General features: G+C 39.6%; 1 protein-coding gene across 3 annotated transcripts; it reads left to right on the forward strand.

Annotated features, from left to right (window-relative positions):
* On the forward strand, window positions 1-10,533 carry LOC127554210 (uncharacterized). Of its 3 annotated transcripts, XM_051985568.1 has the most exons (4): window positions 1-248; window positions 3,135-3,184; window positions 4,807-4,905; window positions 5,326-10,533. In XM_051985568.1, exons 2-4 carry the CDS (start codon window positions 3,154-3,156, stop codon window positions 10,503-10,505), a joined length of 5,310 nt encoding a protein of 1,769 aa, XP_051841528.1. In that variant the 5' UTR covers window positions 1-248; window positions 3,135-3,153; the 3' UTR covers window positions 10,506-10,533. The 3 variants fall into 3 exon arrangements, with proteins under 3 accessions (XP_051841528.1, XP_051841526.1, XP_051841527.1); XM_051985566.1 differs by having other exon boundaries at window positions 4,807-10,533; XM_051985567.1 differs by lacking the exon at window positions 3,135-3,184 and having other exon boundaries at window positions 4,807-10,533.
* Window positions 10,534-15,320: the final 4,787 nt, after the last annotated feature.

Below are 15,320 nucleotides of genomic sequence, written 5' to 3' on the forward strand. Positions count from 1 at the left end.
ACACATCTAGTTTTCACTGAATCCCATGACAGTCCTCTTGGGAGAGAGTGCTTATCTTTCTTGAAAAAAAAAAAAAAACTAGATTTTGCTTTTAATTACTTTATATTTGTTGTGGATGCTGTCCCCAAAGGCTTTATTATTGTGGGAAAACTTGTCACCAACAAGAATCACAAGCAAGAATTGGGCTGGCAAAATTGCTGAGTATTAGAACATTTGAAATACCCTGCTCATCTTGGAAGTTCTTACTGGTAAGATCTTGGTCCTATGATACTCCCTCTGAGTATATCTAGTAAAGTGCTTTGCATACCTTTAAAGCACCAGGTAAATGCCAACAATTATCATGGCAACCTTATATTGAGACAGTTTAGGCTAGGTGGTAGATTTCCTTCACTAATCCCTCTGTTCAAACCCAGAGAGATTGTTTTTGTTGTTTTGAATGAAACCCTCATAGTCAAACATGTCCCCCTTAACCACAAATATATTCTATTTTCAACTTAAGGGGGAAACACAGCTACTTTAGTCATTTATTTATATAAAATATAACCAAATAGTTTTGTGTGAGGCACTGAGTTTGTGTGACATCAGACAAAATAATGAAAAAAACAGTCACTGACTGTTCACACTATTTATTTAGTAATTATGATAACAAAAGGGACAGGGCTATTCATACTCTTGGTTCTTATTGAATGAGATACTAACTCAGTGAATGAATATGTTGGGCAACCAAGGACAAATATAACATTCCATTTTTATTTTTAATGGAGCTAGAAGGACAAGCTTTTTGTTTTTGTGTCTCTAGAGGAGCCTGCCAATGTAAAGGGATCTTAAATCACCCTGACCTGAAAATATGCATATGGATAATGGACTCTTACTACTATTTTGTGATGTCAGGGTCTCAGGTCCCCAGAGCAGATGGAACCATAGTACTAAGGGTCATGAAAGGAACCCAAGAGACTGTCCACTTAGTTTTCTGTGTCTCTTGGGATCTAACCTTCTCAGGAGTAGTGTGTGTGTGTGTGTGTGTGTGTGTGTGTGTGTGTGTGTGTAGCTTATTTTTATTATCTTAATTCATTTTACATGTTGATTTTTAAAGCTATAAATTAAAAAAAAAAAACTGAACCTCAAGGACTCCTTGGAATTATACTATTCTCAAGTTCATTGTCATTTAGGGCATTTGGAATACCCTGTTTCCTCTTCCTGCAGATTCTATTGTCGAAAAATGCTAGAGAAGGGGGAAAAGTGATCTGGGGAGGGATGAATGGAATGTGAGGTCACTAAAATGATTAAGAGAAGAAAATGGGAGTTTTGAAAAGAAAAGATCTCCTGCCTATTTTAGCTCTAACTGTATAATGAAATAGTTTGAGAAAGGTATCCTAAAATTTTTTTCAACTTCAAAATAAAATGTATTCAGAAATGTAAACCATATGTTTAAAATTGACATCAATAATGGGGTAGTTCAAAAGAATGATTGGGCAAAGCTGAGTATGATTTGACTAAAAGCAAAACTATCTAGGAAAAGGTAAAAATAATAATAATGCTATATGAATAAGATACAGAGAAAGAACAAAGCATTAGGGGAGGAGAGCTGATAATCCTGAAAACCTACTCACATCAGGAATAAATTAAATAGGGAACAATACACACACACATATATACAAACACACACACACACACACACACACACCCCATATGGGGTATATCATCCACCACAATTTATAAAGAAATAAGGGGGGGCAGGCAATAAGATAAGGTAGGGTAGAGAATGCTGTATACATTTATGGCAGTGAGACAAAATGTGTAGATTAATGGGAAGGAAATAACGATAGAGGGAAAGGGGCAGGGGAGAAGATAAGGGAAGGCTCCATCGTTGTATATATATATATATTCTTGGGAGAGGTGAGGGAGATGAAAGGGGGAAAAAGAATAAAGTAAAAAGTACATAGCAGAGAACAAAAGAATAGCCAATAAGGAAGCAAAGATGGAACAGTCATGAAAATAATTTCTTTTATTATTATATATGCTTTCTTTAAGTGTAAATTGTTACATATTGTAATTCTTCCCTGATGTTCTGCTAGGTATATGACAATTTTAAAAAATTTTCCCTTTTCTGTCTTTCTCTTTCTATTTTGTGTTTAATTTTAAAACAATAAATGTATTTTTAAATAAAATAAGATTTTATTGTAGGACATAAGAATATGAATACATATAAGAAAACTACGTGGGGCAGCTAGATGCACAGTGGCTAGAGGACCGTCCCTGGAGTCAGGAAGACCTGAGTTCAAATATAACCTGACACACTTAACACTTCGTAGCTCTGTGACCCTGGACAAGTCACTTAACCCCAATTGCCTTGAAAACAAGAAACAAAAAACACAAATCTCATTAGGCATGGAAGGGTGATTTAAGGAATTTCAGCCTTTGCTAGCCTTTGGGCAGTATATGACATTCTCCTGACTCTGAGTAAGCTGATTTCTCTGAGGCTGGGAAAAGAAATATTGGGCCAAGAAAAATGACACCTGACATCAAAGGAGATTGAATAAGAAATCTCTGCCTTGAAATTTTGTCTTTTTAACATGCTAAAAAGTGCCCCCTGAAAAAGGGGATAGCTTTCTTCTTTTCTCAGTGAGTTTTGTATAGTTATACAAGTGAGTTTCTTGGATCTTTCCTTTAGAGGAACTATTACTGGAAATTGGGGGAGGTCACCTTGGGTTGAGGAGAGGGGGGGATGAGATTTGACCCTTAGAAAAAGTTTGAAAGACTTAGAAAGCAATGAGAGAATGTGTGTATGTCAGAGAGACAGAGACACAGACAACAGAGAAGTAGATAGAAACAGACAGAGGAGAGACAGATAGACAGAAGAAATGAAAGGGAAGAAGAAAGGAAGGAGGGAGGAAGAGTTAGAGATAGAGAAAGAGATTGAGACAAAGACAGAAATAAAAACAGAGTTCTGCTTTAGCCAGTCTTACCCATTCTATCCCTGTGAATAGTAAGATAAGGCTAGAAACACTGTCCCCAAACAGCGGCTACAACATTCCCAGGCAGACAGGGGTAGGGTTTAAAAGCAAAGGTGAAGTGAGTCATCAGTCCAGCTAGCCTTTTAACTGACACTTTCCATTAATACTTTGTTTCTCAAGGAGACCTTTTAGAAGAAGAATGGAGAAAAGACCCAAGATTTTTCCTAAAGGTGAGAACTTAGGTTTTCAGTCATCCTAACTGGATTCCAATCACATCTTTCCTTCACTACTATTTTTTTGAGGGGGAGGATAGAGTGAGCCTGTTCATCTATCTTACCATGCTCTTATAGGAATATGTACAATAAAACTTAATGTAGCAGGAAGACCACTGACTGAAAAAAAAGGAGACCTGAACATCTTGTTCCAGCTTTGTGCTGGATATTAGCCCATATAGCCTTGGCCCAGTCATTTTAAATGTTCTAGGTCTGAGTCCCAGCTACCTATCATTTACTATCCATAAAAACTTTGAATAAATGAGAGTAACTTCTTATAAAGAATTTTAAAGACAGAATGTAATATAATAAATCATAGTTATATTATATGATATAATAAAGCATATTAAATGATAAAGTATAAAGTAAAGCACCTAAATGCCTTTTCTTTCCTCATCTGTAATATTAATATAGTGATCTATGCCTTGTCCCCTGAGCTAAGCAGTTTAGCAGACTAGGAAGCAAAGTCTTCCTGGTTTAAAAGAAAACACAAAAACTTCAAGTGTTATGATGGTTTTATCGATAAAGATACATGCATATAGTATATAAAATATAATAATAATATATACAAATACATATATATATAATATATCTATATTTTAGGTGGATGTGTATATGTGTGTTTCACTCATTTCTTTTCAATTTACTAAGTTCTTTGAAAAGTATCCTAGCACTGTGTTAAGTTGACTACATACAAAGTAGGCTATTTAGAAAGAGAATTTGTACTTTTTTTTTTTTTTTTTTGCAAAGCAATTGGGGTTAAGTGACTTGCTCAGGGTCACAACAGCTAGGAAAAATTAAGTGTCTGAGGCTAGATTTGAACTCAGGTCCTCCAGACTTCATGGCCAGTGCTCTATCCACTGCACCATCTTGCTGCCCTCTGTATTTTCTATTTAGGAGAAAACAACGTGTATAATTAGGGAAATATAAAATATATATAAAGTCAAAACAATGGAATTTCCAGCAGAGTGAAAAGGGGCTGAGGAGGGGAGAGTAGAAAAGGAAGAACATTAACAAATGGGAGAATCTGGCCTATGTGGTAAGTGGTAGATGAATTAATCTTGAATAGGGTTAGGGATTGCAAGAAGTGGAGATCCAAAGGGAGAGCATTCCAGATAGAGGGCCCAGGTTGCCCAAAAGGCATGAGAACCTTGGGTGATGTGCAACAGCAATAACAAGCCGATTATCTTGGCTGGGAAATAGAGTATGAAGAGGGTGGAGGGCAGGGGAGAATAAGGTAGTCAGCCAGATTGTGAAGTGCTTTAAATGACAAAAAGAAAAGCATTTAGGAATGAGCACTGGATTTAGGAGCATCTGAGTTCAAATCCAACGTCATATACTTAATACTTCACTTAACCCCAATTGCCTCAAAAAATGGTAGGGAGTGGGGGGAGGTGGGAGGGTGTTTGTGTGTTATCTTAGAACAGTAAGGAAGTTATTGGAGCTTCTCAAGAGGAGGAAATATTTTGGTCAAATTTGTGCTTTAGAAATGACTATTGAATGCTTAGTTGCTTTTCCCATATGATAGTGGGGGAAGAGTATTTTGTTGCCTTTATAACTATTATCTTCCTTATCAACAGAACTGGTCCATTTCCCTCGGAAAGGCCATCAGAACAAGACTCCATCAGTACTGTTACCGTGTCCCCCACATCGGGTTTCCCCTCTATGGGAACATCGCTGTAAGTCCAGGGCTGAGCAGATACCCCACCTCAGCTACCAAGCCAGAGTCACTGAAATGCCATCAGCCCCCACGTTCAGGAATGCTGAGAAAGTATCCTCAACACCACTGCTCAAGCAGCTGGCCATGTCCTCCCATCTGTCCCACACTGATCACAAGACAATGGCTGTCCTTTTACCCTGTCTCCACCACCGAAGTCTGGCTAAACCACCCCCTCGGTATAAACACCGGGCGCTGGCTTCAGTTATACCTTTTCCGAGGTCTAACGTTAGGGTCAAGAAAAGCTCTCTGAAATTAATGGCTGATGAACCAAGTATAATGCCTTCACCTGGTCACAGAAACGAGCCTGGCTGTCTACTAGACTCTGACCACCATTTTTTGACTCACTCAAGCCCTAACCACTTTCCTAAAATTTTCCCAGGCTACAAAAACCGGACTGAGATCATCCCACACCCTGACCAAAAAGGTACATCTCCATCAACTTCTGCTCACAAGGCTGACATTCCCTTAGGCGAGGGTGACAAGAACAGAACAGGACCTGCCAGCAGAGGCCACTTAGACTCCCAGACAGGAGGCAAATCTGGGCCAGCGACCACTGCCCAACCGACTAAACCTTCTTTAAGGCACAGACGAAGCCAGGTTAGAACTGCCAGTATGTTGTTAGGATTTAACAAGAAGGGAGACAGACCTACAGCTTCAACCTCTTCTCATTGTCTTAAAGACTGGTCCAAGGCCAAAAGTTTGAAACCACCAGATCTGGCCAAAGTGTTGAAAAAATCACATTCTGACCTCTGCCCCAGGAATATGGTATCCCTGGCAGGATACACTAAATCGGAGTCCAAAACACTGACACTCTCCTCGTCACATCCCGAGCAGAAGAACAAAGGGACAAGTGCCCCCAGTCCTAGCCATCAGGCTACATTTCTGAGGGAGGTGGAGTCCTGGGAAGAAGCAGTAACGCCACTGATAGATGACCAGACCATATTGGTAGCAGACAAAAATCACGACGTGGCGCCTCTGCTGAGTCAGATCAACTCAGAATTCTGGGACACCCCAAATGCAGTTTCTAAGGCAAAAGATTTACCAGATCCAAATATTCCTTTTATGCTTCAAACAGAACAAGACCTACGGGAAAAAATGACAGAGGAAATGGAATACCAGGCAATAACCCCAGCAAGCAGACATCACGAGACAACGCACCTGCTCTCAGCCCCACAAGATGGCTCATCTGACCGGTGGGTCAAGCTTGCCCCCAGCCCGCCTCACCAGGCGGAAGCCACACCACGCCTCTTTGCCAATGTCTCTGTCCAAACAGATCAAACCTCTCTGCTCCATGCCTCAGTTCAGACCGAAGAAGGGATCTGGCAAACCATGCTAATGGGAATAAATCATCAGGCCGCAACTCAGGTAGGCTCAGCTCATGGGGCAACATCTCCGTTGGAATTAAATCCCAACATGACAGTCTCTGGTCTCAATCACCATCCCACAGCCTCACAGAACCCAGTCTACCAGACTGGAAATATGGTAGACATCAATCCTCCTCTCATACTTCAAGCAGAGGGAGATGCCCTGGGGGAAATGGAACAAGAAATAGAGCTAGATCAGGTCACATTTTTCATAAAGGAAGATCACGGGCCAATGGATTTAGACCCTCAGGACAAAACTTTACTTGGCTCAGACTACCAAGCTACAGTACAGACCAGTCAGGATTCTGGGACAATATCTCCAATGGCCTTAGGCCCACAGAAGAAAATACTACCTAAACCTGGCCAACACGCTACATCTCTAACAAATGCTTACAACTTAACTAAAGAGACACACGGTCATCTGGCCTGTGTTTCAGTTCAAAAAGCACACAAACCCTGTGATAAAATGCCAAAAACATATCAGCAGGCTACAATTCTAATAGATCAGGACTGTGGTACAGCATTTTCACAAGGCTTAGATTCTAAAGATACACCTCAACTTGGTTTTGACCATCAGCCTATGTATTCACCCAGCCCTGACAATCAGGCTGAGCATTTGTCAGAATTGGATATCCAACTCATGTTTCAGAAAGAACAAGAAAGGGCACTGAGAACACACCATCAAACCACTTTGTTGACAGACCAAGGGCCTGGGGCAGCTTTTCCTTTCAACTTAGATCCCCAGAATAAATCTTTACCTGTCTCTGACCACTGGGTCACAACTCCATCAGCTACGCTAGACTTAGGCCCACAGAACAAAACCTCTGAAGCTGCTCAGTGCCCCATGGTTCTAACAAACCCTCATCACCTAAACCACACTATTCAAGGCCACCTTCTTAAAATCTCAGTTCCAACCCGAGACCAAGCAATGTCAAGAAGGACAGACCAGCAGGCCACGACTTTAAGAAGCCAAGTGCATAAGGTAACGGTGCCTCTGCTGGTCTTAGACACCCAGGGTACACTTTCCCCTAGCCTTGACCACCAGGCCACATTTCCACTTGGCTCTGCCCACCAGGTTTGGAATATACCAGATCCCGAAGTCCAGTTCACAATCCAAGAGCAATCGGACTCCTTGGGAGAAGTGGTGCAGAAAGCACACCACCAAACCCCGATGCTAGCAGGACAGAGTTGGGGGATAATAACACCATGGAACTTAGACTCTGAAAACAAAATTTTATCTGCCTCTGCTCCCCATACAACAACTCTGAGAAGCCAGGATCATGAGACCACACCTTCACTCATCTCAGGACCACAGAACAAAACCCTGTCTGAGCTTGACCAACAGGTCAAGGATGCACAAAGTCCTGTCACCAAAGACTTCATTCAAACAGAACAAGAGCCTTGGGAAACACTGCCACAGAGAAGAGACCACCAGGCCATGACAGTTCCAATGCATTTAGACACCCAGGACAAATCCATCCGTGGCCCTGACCGACAGAGTTCAGCTCTGACAGGTCAAAATTATGAAAAACCACCTCCAATGGATAAAACCCAATTCAAGCCTGAAAATGGTATCAAACCTCTAGTATATCCTTATCCAGTAGTTGGAGATGCCCAAGGCCAGACTCTCCAGGCCTCGTTGAAAACTGAACAAGATCCTCAGGACCCGATACCTGCAGGAACAAATAACCAGACCCCAATATTAAAAGGCCAGGTTCGTGGGACTGTACCTCTACTTGCTACTCTGTTGGAGATTGACCAGCAACTGTCCACATCACCGCCACCTCACCACCGGGTCAAGGACACACCAAACCATGTCCCTGAAATCTTAACAGACCACCAAGATTATGGGACATCTCCAGTGGATTCAAGTCCTGGAGGTTTTGACCATTGGGCATCATCTCGATACAGCCCTAACCAACAGGATAAAATGGTCATAGACCACACTGCCCATGTCACGCTGCAGTCAGATCTTAACCACTGGGAAATGTCACAGGAAAAAGACCTCAATCATATAAATCTAGTAGTTGAGGATTTCTCAGACTCGCCTCCTTTCTTGGATCTAGGTAACCAAGAAAGAACTCGACCTGACCTTGACAACTGGGACATACATGCATCTAGTGCTTCCTATAAAGCTAAGGATGCACAATATCCTAAAGCACTGGTTTCACCTCAGTCAGAACAAGACCAAAGGGAATCAATACCACAAGGAATGGAACCCAAGACAATAAGCCAGGAAATCTCTCTAATGGCTTTGGGCCTACAGGATCAAACTCTACCACTCCGTGACCATAAAGCCATGCCTCAAACCAGCCCTGAATATTCAGCCGAAGACACCTCAAACTCTGTTATTCACGCCTGTCCTCAGATGGTACAAGAGAGCTTGGAAAAACCACCAACAGCCAAAGGCCAACAGCCTGCAGCTCCATCAGTCCTAGATCCTGACACAACACCTGCAATGGGCTTCCAGGAAGATAAGGGACAGCCCGCTCTCTATCATCTCATCTGTTTACCCAGTCCTGACCATCAGTCTGAGGGTAAACCAGCATCCAGCGTCCATGCCTCAACTCAAACAGAGCAAGACCTTTGGAAAATGATGCCATCAAGAAAAGATCTCCAGGTCAAAGCACAGAGAGACCGGGATCATGAGGTGACACCTCTTGCAAGTTTAGACCAAAATGAAGTTCTTACCAATCCCAGGCTCCAGGCCACACCTTCAATTAATCTCTGTGAGCAGACAGGGGATATACAACGCCCCATTGTCCATATTTCACTTCAAACTGACCCAGAACTCTGGGAAACAATTCCACCTGGGATGGACAGCCAGACCACAACTCCCAAGGCTCCAGTACTTCCAGTAAGCTTAGATTCCCAGAAGACACCTCTACTTGACTCCAATTACCAAGACACAAATATGCTCAGCCCTGACCAGCAGGTAGGGGATATACAAAGGCCCGTTGTCCATGTCTTCCTGGAAAAAGAGCCAAAGAATTGGGAAACACTGACATCAAGAATAAATCACTATCAGGACACAACTGTCAAAGGCCAAGGTAATGGGTCAATACCTTTCCTAAGCTTAGACTCCCAGGGCAAAACTCTATCTGCCCTCAATCTCCAGGATACAAGGAAATTCATCCCTGACCAGATCATGGTGCCTGTGCAAAGCTCCAATGCCCATGTCTCATTTACAACTGAACCAAAGTACAAGGAAACAATGATACTAAAAGGAGACTATCAGGTGGCAAATCATGTGAGTCAGGTTAATGGGTCAGCATTTCCACTGCACTCAGTTTCCTGGAACCCAAATCAATCTAGCTCTAATCACCAGGCCATTACTCCTCCAATCAGCCCTAACCATAAGACAGAGGTTGCTTCCAATCTCCACACCCACGTCACAGCTAACTCAAACGACCATCACTTGCCAAAATTATCAATTAATTTAAATCACAAAGTCATGCCCAAATTCATTACCAACCTCAAGCCCAAGCAAGGTAAGCAGAATCCATGGTGTTTCAAATATATCGAACCGTACACTGTTGATGGAACAGCTATTCCAACTGAAGTTATGCAAACCATTATTAGTTCCATCCCTCAAGAAAGAATAAAAAATGATATCTCAAAACAGATTCTCCTAAAAAGGATGAAAGTATCTTCAGCTGTTCAAAGTGGTCAACGGATCTCCTCTAGTTATCCGGTTTGTTTGATCTGCGCCTCCTGGATTCCAGATGACTGTCCCCACGTTCAGAATATGAAATATCCTTGTGAGGCACAACTGCTGGCCATACCAACCCCTCTGTCTAATACTAAGGAGGATATGGGTGTGAGATTTGTCTTTCAAACACCCCAGACCAAACGCTTTACATTTCTTCTCCCAGAAATGCATTACATTTCCCAAGCATCCTCACACCATTCAGGATACTCTTCATCTTCACACTCAGATGAATCTGTGAGGGCCCCTTTACCCTTGAAACATCAAACCACGATTCCATCCCCTGTCCCTGAAGGGCTAAAGACTCTCAGCTTTATAATGGACAAGTATAACCAGCCAGTGGGGAAAGCTACATTTAGAAGCCAACAGTCACCCCCAGGCATAAAACCCATGAAGTGTAGCAGCAGAGAAGATGATCCAAAGAAACATCCGATATTTTTCAAGTCTCTGCTAGAGAGATTTCAGTTGAGGCAAAAAGTAAATTAAATGGCTAACTTTTCCTCTTTGAAAAGAATTGACTCTCTGTGTATATTTGACATTTGTATTTTATTTTGTATCTTATTTAAAAAAAAATATGTGGTTGGATAAGTGGAAGATAAAACCATCTTTTTAATTTAGGAGCAGCTCAATTTAGAACTCTTAATTTTGAGAGTAAGAAAAACTTCATGTTCTTTACAACCTCTTATGCTATTGTCTAGCCTCTAGTCAAATTATACTCAAAATAAATATATCTCATTTTTGCACAAACAAAACAATGCAGCCATTGTTTTGGAAGCAGGAAGCTAGGGAAAAAATCTTACAGCCTACTGTATTTCTGATAAAGACCTCATTTCTAAAATAGAGAATTGACTCAATTTTATAAGAATACAAGTCATTCCTCAATTGATAAATAGTCAAAGGATATGAACAGATAATTTTCAGATGAAAAATTAAAGCCATTTTGGGCAGCTAGATAATACAGTGTATAGAGCACTAGCCTTCAAATCAAGAAGACCTCAGTTCAAATCTGACCTCAGACAGAGGCCATCTAGGTATTCTGTGCAAGTCACAACCCCCAATTGCCTGGCCAAAAAAAAAAAAAAAAAAATTAAAGTCATTTTTAGTCATGTGAAAAATGCTCTAAATTACTATTGATTAGAAAAATGAAAATTAAGACAATTCTAAAGTACCACTTCACACCTCTCAGATTGGCTAAAATGACAGGAAAAGATAATGATTAAAGTTGGAGGGGTGTGAGAATACTGGGATAATACATTGTTGGTGGAGGTGTGAACTGAGCCAATCATTCTGGAGAGCAATTTAGAACTATGCCCAGAGGGCTATAAAATTGTGCATTACCCTTTGATCAGCAGAATGTCTATTGGCCTGTATCCCAAAGAGGTCATACAAAAAGGGAAAAGGATCTATAAGTGTATAAATGTTTGTAGCTGCTTTTTTTTTTTTTTTTTTTTTTTTTTTTTTTGGTAGAGGCAAGAAACTGGAAATAGAGTGGACACCCATTAGTTGGGAAATAGCTAAATAAGTAGATCATGAAATGGAATAGAATGGAATATTATTATTGTTCTGTAAGAAATAATCAGAAAAGCCTGAAAAAGACTTACATGAACTGATATAAGTGAAATGAGCAGAACATTTTACACAACAATAACATTTTGTGATCATCAATTGTGATGGACTTGGCTCTTTTCAATAGTGAAGGTGATTCAAAGCAATTCCAAGTGATAGAAAATGCCATCCACATCTAGAGAGAGAACTATGGAGGCTGAATATGGACCAAAGCTTAGTATTTTCACCTTTTATTATGTTTGTTTTTTTTTCTTGTGGTTTTTTCCCTTTTGATGTGATTTTTCTTACACAGCATGACAAATACAGAAATATGTTTAGAAGAACTGCATATGTTTAACCTATATTAGATTGCTTGCTATCTTGAGAGAGGGAGAAAAAAATTGGAACACAAATTTTGGAAAGGTGAATGTTGAAAACTATTTTTGATGTATTTGGAAAAATAAAATACTATTAATAAAAACAAAAACAAAAATGAGTATATCTCAAAGCAAAAATCTGGGTTGCATGAGTTGGCTTCCCATATCAGGAGTGTGCTTTAAATTGTACCACTTGTAAAAAAAAAAAAAAAAGTATGAATGATATGCTTTTAAGATTAATTTGTATTATTAGCATTTTCTCTGTCACTTTTAATCTAAAAATCAACAAAAACAAAAGCCCTGATTTGTAGCATTTGCCAATTTATGAAGAGTAAATATTCACAACAAAAATTTAACAAGTGGCTTGCAAGCTGATTTGAGCTGGATCTAGTACACCTCTTCCTCCTTCCCAAAAGCAGCATCTTCCCATAACTCTTGATGAAATACCAAGTCTTTGGATATAGTATTATACATATGCACATAGTCATATGGATCTATAATCTCATCAGTTCAGGAATTCCCTTCCTCATGATTCATTTATATCTGTCCATCCTTTATATCTCCCTATACTTACAAAAGTTTCCTATAAGGAGTACACCCAAAATTCTCCAGTCCTTTCTCTATGTCCAATATTGACAAAATACCAGTGGATGTCTACCTTTCCATCCCTTGTTTTTTTCCAGATCCATCTTCTCTTCCTACTATATGATTTCTTACTCATTCTTTACTACTGCTTCTTCTAGGGTAAAATGTTGCAACCAGCTCACACATCTCATATGCCTCTCCATCATCCCTCAATGTGATAACCATTTTTAGTTCTTTGGAGGAAATAGTGATCCATATACCATTATCCTATATTAATACTGGGAAAATTGCTGTCACAGGAAGATTGGGGTCATCAAAGGAGTTTTGTAATTTCCTCAAAACAATCCACCCTATGCTTTTCTTCCTGTCAAACTCTAGGTTCAATTCATTGTTCATCTGAACTGCCTGTCCCATAGAGACACATTATTGGACAAGCTATATAGGAAATTCATTCACATGCATGTTAAAAATGGATATAGGATAGACCAATTCCCCTTGAGTGTTTTATAGATTTCTTCCAAAGAGATGAAATCACTACAAAGTCATCCATAAACAAGCTTCATTTGGAATTACTCATTGCCCTGGATTCTTTGCTGGATCTCTTTCTTCACAGTATTGGAATCATTCCCTAGAAGACCCAACCTAAGAAGCATCAATCGAAAAGATCATACAGTTTTCATCAATCGTGACTCTGTTATTATCCATAGATCTATTTATTCTGATCTACTTCTTCACCCCTAATCCAGCTTCAAAGAAAATCATGCTCATGGTTCCATATTTCATCATAAGATGGTTTATAATGATCTCAATCCAAACTCTTCATAACCAATATATAGCAGGAATCTGGAACCATGAGAGGAGTTAATTTTTGCCTTTTATTAAGGTGGAAAAAAATCCCATTTATTTAGCGATGTTTATCCAACCATATATGAGTCCTTTCTATGACATGATACCCTTTTCTAGTAGTAAAGGTAGCAAGATTTGACAAAGCTTTCAAAACCACCATTCACTTCGATTAATTTGGCCCCAGGACTTCATGAAGAGCAAGGGTCTATGGGAAATGAAAAAATATATGTGGGGCAGCTAAGTGGTGCAGTGGATAGAACACAGGGCCTGATGTCAGCAAGATCTGAGTTCAAGTGTGACCTATGATACTCGCTATGTGATTCTGTGCTAGTCAGTTAATCCCAATTGTAAGGGAGGAGGGAGAAAGGGGAAAGAGAGAGAGAGAGAGAGAGAGAGAGAGAGAGAGAGAGAGAGAGAGAGAGAGAGAGAAAGAGAGAGAGAGAGAGAGAGAAGAAGGGATAGAGAAAGAGAGAGAGACAGAGAGAGGGAGAGAAACAGAGAGACAGAGAGAGGAGAGAAACAGAGAGACAGAGAGAGGGAGAGAGAGAGAGAGAGAGAGAGAGAGAGAGAGAAGAAAATATATTGTGTGGCCACTTACAGATAAAACATTCTAATTTCCCAAATGGCAATATTTACTATCTCTCAATCTTGGTAACATGATTCTCATGATTCTCACATATGAAAAACCCATCTAGTACTTGTAATAATGTCTTCTGCTGAGTCTATAACTCTTTTTTGATTTTTGAAGTCACTTGTTGATTGAGGTTCTAAGCAAGCTTCTCTCTTCACTCCAATCCATTCTCTAGAGACTCCACAACTTCCCAAAGTGCAGGTCTGACCAATTCAATAAATTCTAGTGACTTCCTATTGTTTTCAGGATCAAATAATTCCCCCTCTTTCCCTCATTTGGCATAAGCCTTTCCTAAATTGGCCTTTTCCTACTCTTCCAGTATTCTTATATATTACACTCCCCACATCTTCAGTGAGCAGTAACACTGTCTTCCTTTTTCCTCTTTAAACAAAACATTCCATGTGCTGATCCTAAACATTCTTACTGGCTGTTCTCCATGCCTAGAACTCTCTTCTCATCTCTGTCACCTGATCTTTCAAATGTCTGCTAAAATTAAGCCTTCTGTAAGAAATCTTTAGTGCCTTCCTTCTGAGACTGTCTTTAATTTATCTCATATATATCTTGTTTGTACATTGTTGTTTTCATGTCTTCCCCCATTAAACTATGAATTCCTAGGAAGCAAAGCTTATTTTTTGCTTTTCTTTGAACCCTGCAGTGTTTAGCACAGAGCCTAGAACATGTATGCTGTTGACTTGACAGGATAAAATATTAATTTCCAATTCTTTCACACCACTAAAAAAGCTGCTATAAATATTTTTGTCCTTATAGGTCCTTTTTCTTTTTAAAAAATATCTTTGGAATACATACCAGTAATGATAGCATTTGGTCAAAAAAATGTTCATGATTTTTATAGCCCTTTGGAAATAGTTCCAAATTACTCTATACCAGGGCTTCTTAAATTTTTTTTTCACTCTTTTCACCCAAAAAATTTTTACATGATCCCAGGTATATATGTACATAAAATAGGTATACAAATTAAAGATTTATTGACAATAAATCATAGTTTAATAACACATACATTCAGTTACATGATCACAACTGGGGTTCCAACCCATAGTTTAAGAAGCTTGCTCTACAGAATAAGCATACAACTTCATCATAAGTGCATAAGTGTCTCAATTTTTACCACATTCACTCTAATACTTATCATTTTCCTTTTCTGTCATATTAGACAATTTTATAAATGTAGGGTAGTAGTTCAGAGTTAATTTGCATTTGTTTTATCAATCATTATCAAGATTCATATAATTATATATAATTATTTTTACATATAATATAAAATAGCTTTGATTGCTTTAGCTGAAAATGGCCTGTTCG

Source organism: Antechinus flavipes, chromosome 3 (assembly GCF_016432865.1).
Source record: "Antechinus flavipes isolate AdamAnt ecotype Samford, QLD, Australia chromosome 3, AdamAnt_v2, whole genome shotgun sequence".
In the NCBI taxonomy this organism is placed as follows: domain Eukaryota; kingdom Metazoa; phylum Chordata; class Mammalia; order Dasyuromorphia; family Dasyuridae; genus Antechinus; species Antechinus flavipes.